Source organism: Schistocerca serialis, chromosome 4, assembly GCF_023864345.2.
Source record: "Schistocerca serialis cubense isolate TAMUIC-IGC-003099 chromosome 4, iqSchSeri2.2, whole genome shotgun sequence".
Classification (NCBI taxonomy): domain Eukaryota; kingdom Metazoa; phylum Arthropoda; class Insecta; order Orthoptera; family Acrididae; genus Schistocerca; species Schistocerca serialis.
The window spans coordinates 327,479,423-327,491,870 of record NC_064641.1 but is presented as its reverse complement, the minus strand read 5'-3'; the positions used below and the strand labels follow the sequence as shown (position 1 = coordinate 327,491,870).

The 12,448-nt window shown below is 46.5% G+C and overlaps 1 protein-coding gene across 1 annotated transcript in view; it reads right to left on the bottom strand.

Moving 5' to 3' along the window:
* The window catches only part of LOC126473796 (uncharacterized), an 88,820-nt gene that overhangs the window by 45,053 nt on the left and 31,319 nt on the right, over positions 1-12,448 (bottom strand). The window contains exon 2 of the mRNA XM_050101073.1: positions 5,487-5,707. Coding sequence (XP_049957030.1) covers positions 5,487-5,693 — 207 coding nt within the window. The 5' untranslated portion in view covers positions 5,694-5,707. The remainder of the gene's footprint in view (positions 1-5,486; positions 5,708-12,448) is intronic.

Below are 12,448 nucleotides of genomic sequence, written 5' to 3'. Positions count from 1 at the left end.
CATCTTCAGAATGGGTGGCAACCAAACCGAAAGACGTATAAGGCAGGACATGACAAGGCTGAGGCAGGTAAATGAGCTGCCTTTCCTCATTTTGCGTAGCTTTCTTCTCCTTTGCGGCTCATTATTATATGGCTGAAGCTTTGTGACTTCTAACACTTAGCGCAAAGCTGCAGGGAATCTGCAATGATATGCCAGGTAACTACAAATTAGCTACCGATTTTTTTTTTCGTATCCTTTTGTAGAAGTTTCGCTATTTTTTTTTTCTTCGGTGTTGCTTGTCAGCCCGGAGTCCAATCTCTTCCATAGGACGGCTAATTTTTAATCAGGATTATCTTCCCTTAACGTTTCGGGAGATAACCTCAAATACCACAAAAGACAGCATCATCTTCGCCAGAGCCCCGTTAGCCGCCACTTTTCGCAGCTGCCGAAACGATCCCAGGCCGCACGTAGTCCTAGCTGCGAATCATCCCACCGGGCGTCCCTCTATTTGTGAGGTTAGCAGCCTGCCGACGTTCACGAGAGATTGGACTGTTATGCGCGCGAAATTTAAAATTCTATGATATCTTCCTCTTGCGCTTGTTATATTACGCGAATAATTATGTAACAGGGAGAGGCCATTTTGCATCCTAATTCTGCCGTGAATCGCCGGATAGCTAGTTGATGAGATACTCGTACTATCCAAAGATAAATAAATAATTATTGTAATTTAATTCAACAATGTTCGTCAATGTTGAGCAGAGCAACAGGGATGAGGTGCTTCCTTTGCCCTACAACACTGCCAAACAAGACACCACAGAATTTACGCCATTTTTCCTGGTGCATGGGCGTGAGGCAACTACGACGATGGACACCGTGTTTCCGTTGCATGCTGATAGACGTGGACGACGACTACATCGGACAGGTCTTAAACAGAGCTGAGTAAGCTCGGCAGTTAGCTCGACTCCGCACGCTGCAGGCTCAAGAAAACGATCGCCGAAGATATGACGCGAGCCACCACACTGTTGTCTACCAGCCTCGTCATCTCGTCTGGAGCTTCACTACTCTTCGGAAGGTTGGCTTCTCTGAGATCCTCCTCAGGCGCTACTTTGGACCTTATAAGGTTGTAAAAAAGTTGCCTGATGTTACTTATGAAGTTGAAGACGACGAAAGATCAGAGATACGGTCCACGTCCTTCGAATGAAGCCCTATAAGGATCTTGCAACCCAGGGTAAATTCGAAGCTCCAGCGACAGGCAACAAGCGAAAAGGTGACGAAAAGCATAGCGGCAAAAGAAGTTCTAAGATCACCGCCAGGGCGAACATCAGTCATCAGAAGTCTGAGTATGCAGGACCGATGACTCGTTCCCGGACTAGGAGGACGTAACACCGAGACGCTGTTCTCTTAAGGAGGGAGCAATGTCGCAGAAGAAGCTCAGTAGCACAGTCACTGTGGTGTAGTGGTTGTGATACTAGACTGGTGCATGGAGGGTCGTGAGTTCAAAACTCGGAGGAAATATAAAATGGAGGTAATCATGTTATTACCAGCAGATTTTTTTATTTGGAAATCGACAAAACAGATATAAAAGAAATAGCTGCAACATATGATTAGCACAACCCTTTTAGCGGAAAAGTTAGACATGAAGAGTTACTGGAAGGATTAGATGAAGTTCCGAAAAACCATTACTAGTAGCACATATGACAGAGACTTTAAGCCTATGTAGATTATAGTTGATAGTTGAGACTTCACCCGTTGGAATCAGTTTCCTCCAATCAGAGCGCTCAGTGGCACGACCGAACTGTTGCGCTGTTGCGGAACTGCCACTGCTATTGATCAGTTCTCTTCCAGTTCCTTGACCGCCATTGTTTTTTGGTGTGTGTGGATCCCGAATCAGGGACCTGGTGCTTTTATTTCGTGTTTCACCGTACCACACCACAAACGACACACATATGTAACGATGCTAATGAAGTACACACAGTTTCATACAGATCACTAACTAAACAATACTGGACACTTCCGCACAGGACGCGATTATCATAATCATGGAGATGGCTTACATTACATAAGCTTCGCACGACGTTGCGTGGAACCGAGTTTTTGAAGGCTGCAATTCATCACTGCCACTGAGTGATCACAATCGAAAATATAACAAGTTGACATTGCGTTGTAATATAGCGCAATGGTTAGCGTGTTGATCCATCATTGAAGGTTGTGGGTCTGAATCTCGTAAAATCGCATGAAATTTTTATATCTAATTCTTTGCCTCTTCATTTTCATCAACATATTGACTTCTTAATTTGATCTTATTTTTCTACCTATCATTCTTTTTCATCTAGAATCTGAATGTGTCGTCTATAGTCTACAACCAATGCCAACATAGTCTGTAAAGCGGCAGTCCACTAGCCAGTGAGAGGATAATTTCAGGTAACCAATGATGGCAGAAATTACAGTCTGCTTTTAGCGCTGCAACTGAATTTTTCTGTCTTGAGTTTGCTCGTAGAGGTTAGCTTTAATAGCCATGAACAAACTGATCGTGACTATTTCTGTCGCAGATTGTTCACCGCCGCTTTCTCGGATGCATTACGCATCACGAGGTTGTGGTTAGCCTAGACAATTGTCCACAGAGCATCTCGTATTTCCGACAACCTTTGCGCGGGCCGTTTGTAACCTTGTTCCGCGTTACACACTAACAGCATTTGTGCGGCAGATGATGTGGCAACACCGTATAGCAAGTGACAGACGTCAACTGTCAAGTAATTTTAAGCGGACTATAGTTAATCTGCCATAAAGAAAACAGTGTAAGATACATCATATTCTGAAATATGTATTGCCGATTTTTAAGACGCTACCCACCGAAGATGTACAAAAGATATGAAATCAGTGCACAGTGGAAGAAAATTAATGTATACTTAAACACTAACAGAAATGCTAATAAGAGTTTCGCTTTAATAAGTAAGTATTCATAAGCACAGCGCACAAAAAATTAATCCACCCCCCCCCCCCAAATGAACCTGACGCTTATACAATGGGCCGGCCGGTGTGGCCGAGCGGTTCTAGGTGCTTCAGTCTGGAACCGCGCGACTGCTACGGTCGCAGGCTCGAATCCTGCCTCGGGCTTGGATGTGTGTGATGTCTTTAGGTTAGTTAGGTTTAAGTAGTTCTAAGTTCTAGGGGACTGATGACCACAGATGTTAAGTCCCATAGTGCTCAGAGCCCTTTGAACTAATACGGTGTAACACCGGTTCTAGCCTTGAAAATGGTCTTGATGCGGCGAGGATGTTTATGTGTCATCTGGCGAACCACGTGTTACAGTTACTATTCATACTCTAAATGCAAGTTATCTTCAGTCATAAATGTCGCTTTCTAGCTAAAAAACATTATTTGTCTTATATACGAAGACATGTAGCCGCAAGTTGTTGTATAATGATTTGCCGTCTGACAGGCTAGTATTTCTAATTATTTTACATCCAAAACGTAATAAACAATTACCACCTTTTCCTCGATTTCACGGCACTGTGCAGACGCATTTGACACCTTAGCACACTTTTCGCTCTAGATTTGGTTTTTACGATTTCGACCTTTAAATATGTGCTTATAGTATCATACCCTTCGTTGCATCTCTGACGCATGTATCGGTCTATGGGCACACTTATTCAGATCGCTGTATCTTTGCGTTAACTGTTCCCACATTGAAGATGTGACAGCTGGTATCCAACAAAGAAAGTGAGCACATGTAGTGTTCTAGAAATTGGCATTAATTGTGAGCTTTCTGATTTTAATTCTGACGCTTTCATGTTATGTGCTCGCTTTTTGTCGGCTATACCACCTTTAACAACAGAGTGACTGTACAACACATCGATAGCTGTGGGTACAATTTTAGGCTGGCAGTTGTAAAATATTATTTTTGTATGTCAGTAAGCTAATATTTGATGTGTTTCTTTGTAAACTGATTTTGAAATTAGCCAGAGAGGCCTAAATTGGTCAGTCGTGTAATAACGTGAATACTTCTTAAAAACAGCTGAGTTGGAAAACTTCAAAATGTCTTTTAACATTGTGGTTCATTTTTATGGTAATCTGAATAATGGGCCCTATAGATTGTATGAAAGCCGGCCGCAGTGGTCTAGCGGTTCTAGGCCCTCAGTCCGGAACCGCGCGACTGCTACGGTCGCAGGTTCGAATCCTGCCTCGGGCATGGATGTGTGTGATGTCCTTAGGTTAGTTAGGCTTAAGTAGTTCTAAGTTCTAGGGGACTGATGACCACAGATGTTAAGTCCCATAGTGCTCAGTGCCATTTTTGATGGTATGAAAAACATCCCCTTACATCCCCCTCCACCCTCCTGCCCAAAAGTTTAGGTCATAAACCGGTTGAGATATACCTGTATCCTGTGATAACAGTAATTCCTGTTGGAAGTGGAAACAACTGTTGATTAAGCCTGAGTCTCGTCTCTGACGTTTTAAAGATCGCTGTTCTCACGCCGTGTTACTTTGGCTGCGAGTGATGCACCGTTCTTTGTAGACAGGTTGGACAGGTCGTGATGATACACTACAATTCGGGCAACTTCGTTCAAGGGATGTTCGTGGCCTCGGCCAAACACAATAGCTTCCTTCTGCCACTCTGCCATGCCTTCATTGCGACCCATTTTACCGTGGTGATTGCATGGTTGGTTGGTTGGGTTAAAGATTAAAGGGACCAAACTACAAAGGTCATCGGTCCCTTGTTTCATAAAAACACAGACCACAGGGAAACTATCCACCAGTCAAGCGAAGCACTAAAAGAAAAACTCCAGGGGAAGAAAAGCCCCATGGTCCATTGTAAGACAACACGGAAAACAGAGCACAGCAACAAAAACAACATAGAGAACAAAGGCAGAAGGAACGAAAGCTGCACAGCAGAGGACTGTGGCTGGCTGATCACGAAAATAAGAGGATGAGCCAGCCACACAGCAACACGTTAAAACCTCCAGCCTAACAGTGTAGGGTGGAGTCGAAGTACAACACAAAACTAATTAAAAGAGACAGCTCAAAAGAGGGTGATGTTACAAAGGTTAAATGGACCTATAAAAGCCACTTGCGCGAATAAAACTTAAAACCCGATCTGCCATAGAGACATTGTCACCTAAAAGATATGATAAAGCACCCTGGAGATTAAAAGTTCGCCTGAGGGCTGTTAAAAGAGGACAGTCCAACAATATATGGGCCACCGTCATATTCGCACCACAGCGACAATGAGGGGGGTCCTCTCGACGCAGCAGATGACCATGCGTCAGCCAAGAGTGGCCAGGTGATTGCATGTAACTGACTGGCGCACACCACTTCACAGACATGAGTTACATCAGTGATGAAGCGTGGTATAGCCCTCTTGTGCCGGTGGTACACACACCATGTACAGTACTCCATCGTGCCCAGCGTACTCATGTACAGGATGACTAATGACGTGTCCCGTGAGCTGATCTAATTGGCCTCCGGTGACAAGGTTGCAAATGAAGATTTTTAGCGCAGCGACCGCCTACCTGCGACAGAGAGACGTTTCTCAGCGGCGTGACGAGCTGGTCCAGCCAGCGCGTGGCGTGCGAGGCGTCCGCTGCAGGGTCGGCGACAGTGGCGGCCCCCACGGCGGATGCCAGCAGCACCCACAGAACACACGGCACGCACGCTGCCAGCGCCCTCTGCGTGCCGCCCCTGCCTCTGCGCTTCCTCTCCGTTTCTCCCCGTCTCATTCTCTACTCGCTTTCTGGAATACGAATAAAATACAACATCAATAAAACAGCTTGTGCATTGATATGGTTAGCTTCGTACTGTCAATGACTGTTTTGCATTGATGTTCTTAAACATTTTGAGTACCATGCACTTAATACTGCATTTACTCTCCACGTTGGAAACAATGCCATGCCGATGATAAAATCTTCTCAGGGGATCAGGCAATTAGAGATCATCTTGTCACAACGTTTTGATGAATTTCATACCCATCATTTCAAGTGGCCCGAATGCTGGCGTCGTCTTGTCACAAATTTTCGATGAGTTGCGTACCCACCAACTTCAGGTGAAGATGATGGGTACGAAGGTCATCGGAACATTGTGACAAGACGACGCCACCATTCGGACGATCACCCAATAAGACTTATCATTGGAATAAGCTGAGAAAGCCTGCAATCACGCCCTTAATGTAGTGGGCACATGTTACTGAGTCCTCACGAAAGTGTTGTGCCCTTAATATGCCTAAAATACTATGGAAATGGCATTCTTCCAGCTGTGAATACAACATAATATTATGGGCATGGCACTAAATGTGTTAAAATGGCATGTTGCCTTAAACGACATAGTGTCGTATCAACAGAAAAGAGCCGTCTAGAAGAAAAATAGTAAAAATGGTGTATAAAGTTACATCTTAGAAGTTTTAGGGTGTGGTAAGGAAAAGTTACGAGACAGCCAGTGGGCCACTCGGGAGCGGGCATGTCGGGCGAGCACGCATAGCTAAACAGTATAAGCTATGAACACAATGATCCAGGAACGTTACAGAGTACCATTGGCAGACATAACTTCAAGTGTACTCAGAACACATTGACAGTAATCGCGAGGTCAGTACTTCTTGGCTCTGCAGAAAGCATGGGACAACAGGACGTTTGGGACATCTATTCGTCATGGAAAGCCAATGACGGTGTTGGGACGCAGGGTGTGACCATACAGGGGTAGAATCCCGTCCCTCTTTACCCAGATGAAACGCCCGCTGAACCCGCTTGGCAGAACAGGTAATAGGATTGTGGAAAGGGCCAAGGGTTGAGGTCAGTTTCTGCTTCTAACTGTCATTTATTGTAATTTAGCAACTCTCTCACGGCTGAAGGCCTCCAACAAGAAATCTTAACAAGATAAAAATCCAATTAAGACAGCAATAAAATAATTCAAAAAACAACACATACGAAGTGCAGTACCAAGGCTGAGTGCCACAATTAATTTCCAAAATTTTAGAATATATTACCATAGACCTTTAAAGGCAGAAGGCCAACAAGAAATCTTAAAAGAATCAAAACTTCAATTAAGATAGCAATAAAATAATTTAAGGAAACAACATATGCAAGGTGCAATACCGGTGGCTGATGGCCACAATCAAACTTCAAAATTTCAAAACATATTTCCATAATCTTTAAAGGCAGAAAGCCACAGTGTTTAAGTTTGAAGGATAAATTTAAAAAAAAATTGCAAAATTTTAAGGAACAAACAGAAACCATCAGCCTAAAATTTAAAATAGCTGACCACAGATAAACACCGGGGGCACTCAGAAGGCCTCTAGGGAGGTCGGTCTGCTCTCGTTCACTTAGGTGAGACAGGTGGTGAGCCCAACTATACTTGCATCGGAACCCAATCAGGGGACAGCCACAGACCGACTGACAACGATTTGCTTCCAGTCAATCAGTACATGAGAACTCAAACCGGCGATGTTACAAACGTGATAATCCACAATGGAGAATGTATTAGCTGTCAAAATTACTAAGCATGTTAGACAGCGACAACAGGTGAGGAAAGGACGCTGCCTGAATTTACGTCAGTGCCTATGGCAGGTAACCAGAACACTAACGGCCACAAGACAAAATTCTACTGGTGCACTCAAATCGTAGTCAACCAAAATACACTCCTGGAAATTGAAATAAGAACACCGTGAATTCATTGTCCCAGGAAGGGGAAACTTTATTGACACATCACTGGGGTCAGATACATCACATGATCACACTGACAGAACCACAACCACATAGACACAGGCAACAGAGCATGCACAATGTCGGCACTAGTACAGTGTATATCCACCTTTCGCAGCAATGCAGGCTGCTATTCTCCCATGGAGACGATCGTAGAGATGCTGGATGTAGTCCTGTGGAACGGCTTGCCATGCCATTTCCACCTGGCGCCTCAGTTGGACCAGCGTTCGTGCTGGACGTGCAGACCGCGTGAGACGACGCTTCATCCAGTCCCAAACATGCTCAATGGGGGACAGATCCGGAGATCTTGCTGGCCAGGGTAGTTGATTTACACCTTCTAGAGCACGTTGGGTGACACGGGATACATGCGGACGTGCATTGTCCTGTTGGAACAACAAGTTCCCTTGCCGATCTAGGAATGGTAGAACGATGGGTTCGCTGACGGTTTGGATGTACAGTGCACTATTCAGTGTCCCCTCGACTATCACCAGTGGTGTACGGCCAATGTAGGAGATCGCTCCGCACACCATGATGCCGGGTGTTGGCCCTGTGTGCCTCGGTCGTATGCAGTCCTGATTGTGGCGCTCACCCCAGGAGCAACAGTGTCCCTAATTTGCTGGGAAGTGGCGGTGCGGTCCCCTACGGCCCTGCATAGGATCCTACGGTCTTGGCGTGCATCCGTGCGTCGCTGCGGTCCGGTCCCTGGTCGACGGGCACGTGCACCTTCCGCCGACCACTGGCGACAACATCGATGTACTGTGGAGACCTCACGCCCCACGTGTTGAGCGATTCGGCGGTACGTCCACCCGGCCTCCCGCATGCCCACTATACGCCCTCGCTCAAAGTCCGTCAACTGCACATACGGTTCACGTCCACGCTGTCGCGGCATGCTACCAGTGTTAAAGACTGCGATGGAGCTCCGTATGCCACGGCAAACTGGCTGATACTGACGGCGGCGGTGCACAAATGCTGCGCAGCTAGCGCCATTCGACGGCCAACACCGCGGTTCCTGGTGTGTCCGCTGTGCCGTGCCTGTGATCATTGCTTGTACAGCCCTCTCGCAGTGTCCGGAGCAAGTATGGTGGGTCTGACACACCGGTGTCAATGTGTTCTTTTTTCCATTTCCAGGAGTGTAGTTAATTGCACCGCATGGCGGCTAAATCTCAGCAGTAGAATCACTCAGTGTTGCTCACCAGAAAACTTCCCTAACAGCAAACCACCAAAGCGAACCACCACAACACGAATAGACGTGGCTTGGGTAGTTGACACCACTACTCAACTTTGACGTCCTGGGTCGGGCAATCACGAAGCTCGTAGCGATCGGACAGCTCCACACACGCTCCGACACTCCACGGGGGCTGCCAGCGGCCCCAGCCGACTGCACCGGGCGGAGATAACTTTCCTCGTTCGCAACAACCGATCGACTCCCTGCTGGTCCGTCGGCGACTGCTGCTCCGCCGCGACTGCACTGCTGGTGCGTCTCCCACTCACTTCCAGACACACGACGGCGGAAATACTACCTCGGACCCAAGCACGCAGAGGAAACACGCCCACTGGCTACCCGACATCCCTGCCCCCGTGAAGAGACCGAGCTAAATTCCACAAGATGGTAATTGAAGGGGCCAGAAGACTCAGAGAACCAGTTACACGTCGCCCGATGAAACGACCGACCTTTCAGAGGCAGTACGCCGACAACATTCAAAATAACTTGACGGAAATAACGCCAACTTCCCACACAACCTGACAAACACTTGCACGAAGACCTGAACGATACGCAACAGTAACTAAGCACACACGAAGACAAATCGGGAGTCGACACACACACACACACACACACACACACGGCCGACTCATGAACGATCGGAGAGCCAAAACACGTCGTCCGGTAGGATGACCGACCGACGATCCAGCTCAAGTGATGCGTGGCGGAGGGGGTCGGGCGAGCCATGTCGATGCAGACCTCACTGCTGCTCCAACCCGACTGTACTAGTGTCGCATTGCAACTCCCGACTGGCAGGTCCGGACTGCGCTCCAGGCGCGTTCCAGCTGACTGACACACCTGAACTCGCGACACGAACTGCGACGAACACTCTATCCGAACTCCTTACGACAGACAACGACCGGGAAGTAATAGCAGCCGAGCAAAGATACTACGAGAGGGGATACATCGATACGCGCTGGTAGCTCCGGTCGCGGTCAGGCAAAGCAGCAACTCAGTGACAGTATTAATTTAAATTAGCGTAGTGAAGTGGAAGTACGTTAAAAACAGGGTGTAGAATAATTGATGGCGGGAACACGAGCCACGGACGGCTCACCAGCCTCCAGAAAATTACTGAAGAACAGTGCACAATTAGAGCCAATGAGGTGGCAGACGCCCTTCAGCAGAACTTTAAGTAACGTGACATCTTGGAGAAGAGCAACTGAGCGAGGTGGTGCAGTGGTTTGCACACTGGACTCGCATTCGGGAGGACGACGCTTCAAATACGTCTCCGAACATCGTGATTTAGGTTTTCCGTGATTTCACTAAAATCGTTTCAGGCAAATGCTGGGATGGTTCCTTTAAAATGGCACTGCCAGTTTTTTTTCCAGCCTTCCCTAATCCGAGATTATGCTCCGTCTCTAACGACCTAGTTGTCCACGGGATGTTAAACACTAATCTCTTCCTCCTCCTCGAGGAGAGCACCTTCACATTTAGTTTTGAGAAGAACACCGAAAAGACTACGCCTTCCACTTATAGGGAAACTGACGACTGATGGAGTAAACTTGCATGATGAGGAAGTGTTAGGTACTAAATTTAACGACGCTGTGAACTGTTTATATACAAAATGTATAAATAACGAAGTTTTGTGAAGCAATAGTCAGAACAAGAATAATGGATGATCTGACAGCACTGAGTTAAAAATTACATAGCTATTGATTTGCAATCTGTGAGAGTTTGTAATATACCGCGCACAAGTGGCGACCGAAAAGGCCAGAGAAGTTCTTAGCTTAAACGGGACAGTTTATGGCATCAGAAAAGAAATTTTGTCAGCAAACTTTTGGTATGACTTGTTAATTGGCAATAGAATAGCTTAAGTAGAATTAAAAAAGCAGATATACCCTTACGTAACTGACTGCAGTCATAGAACGTATGTTCTATACAAAAAGCAATACGGAAACCAACCTTGCACATAATCCATATGCAATTCCATTGAACACCTGAGGGAAAGTGTGCCCATAGACCTGTATAGTTGCCTGTTGGAACAAATCAAACAGGTGTAATCACATAAGCAACTATTCTGTTAGTGCAGACAGACCGGACGGTGAGAACTCCAGGGGCTGAAAGTGGGAGAAATCTACATGAGGACGTTACAGAAACTATCGCCAAAGATCAAGGGAGTCAAGTGGTTAGCGATGATGCAGACAATAAACGTAAGTCAACCAACGAGGTTACAATTAATGTCATTTATAACAAACACGATGTGCAACGTAAAACTGCACCTATGGAAGTGGAGATGGCAAAAGCGTCAGTGATACTATTGCCGAAGAGCGAGGGAACTGAGTTAGAGCGGCGTAGCAAACGATAGAAGTGAATCAATCAACGTCACTGACAACGTACGGTATGAGAAATGTCAGAATGCGACTATGGAGACGGAAGAAAATTTGGAGTGGCAGCAAGCGTTAACGAAAGCATAGTAAAACTGAAACACAGTGAAATTGCACTGCCCAGGCACAATAATGTGCCTTCTGCAGCGCATGAGACGTGCAGGCAGAGAGTCAGAGATTTTCTGGAAGGTAAAAGACAGGGATGTGGGGCCCAGCAGACTGCAGTGCCGTGGCCAGGTGAGCTAGGTTTCTTGGCTGAAGATCCATGGCGCAAATAGCCGGGGTGGTCCCACTTATTAACGATTGAGTTAAGATCCGTGATGTTTGGCGGCCAGCGAGGTACAATTAACTCATACTGGTGCTCTTAGAACCACGCACGTACAACGCGAGCTGTGTTTCATTGTCCTAGAGGTAGATGCCATCATACCGAGAAGAAACATACTGCTAGTAGGGGTGTACGTGGTCCCTTAGGGTAGGTGGATGCTAGTGTTAATCCATTGTGCCTTCGAGAATCACCCAGCAGATGCCACGAAAACACTCCCCAAACCATCACGCTCCCTCCTGGTTGAAGGGTGTTTGCTTTCAGACGATTCACGCCGTACACGCCAACGGCCATCTGTCCGATGGAGCATAAAACGTAATTCAGCTTAAGAGATCACCTGTCGCCACGCAGTAGCCTTCCAGTTCCGGTATGGCGTGCAGATTTCAACCTTCGCCGCCTAGGAAGTTCTGGTCTTACGTTAAATCAGTAAGTGGCTCGAAACAGCATATCCAGACACTCCGGGATGATGATGGCATTGAAACAGAGGATGACACGCGTAAAGCTGAAATACTAAACACCTTTTTCCAAAGCTGTTTCACAGAGGAAGACCGCACTGCAATTCCTTCTCTAAATCCTCGCACAAACGAAAAAATGGCTGACATCGAAATAAGTGTCCAAAGAATAGAAAAGCAACTGGAATCACTCAATAGATTAAAGTCCACTGGACCTGACGGGATACCAATTCGATTCTACACAGAGTACGCGAAAGAACTTGCCCCCCTTCTAACAGCCGTGTACCGCAAGTCTCTAGAGGAACGGAGGGTTCCAAATGATTGGAAAAGAGCACAGGTAGTCCCAGTCTTCAAGAAGGGCCGTCGAGCAGTTGCGCAAAACTATAGACCTATATCTCTGACGTCGATCTGTTGTAGAATTTTAG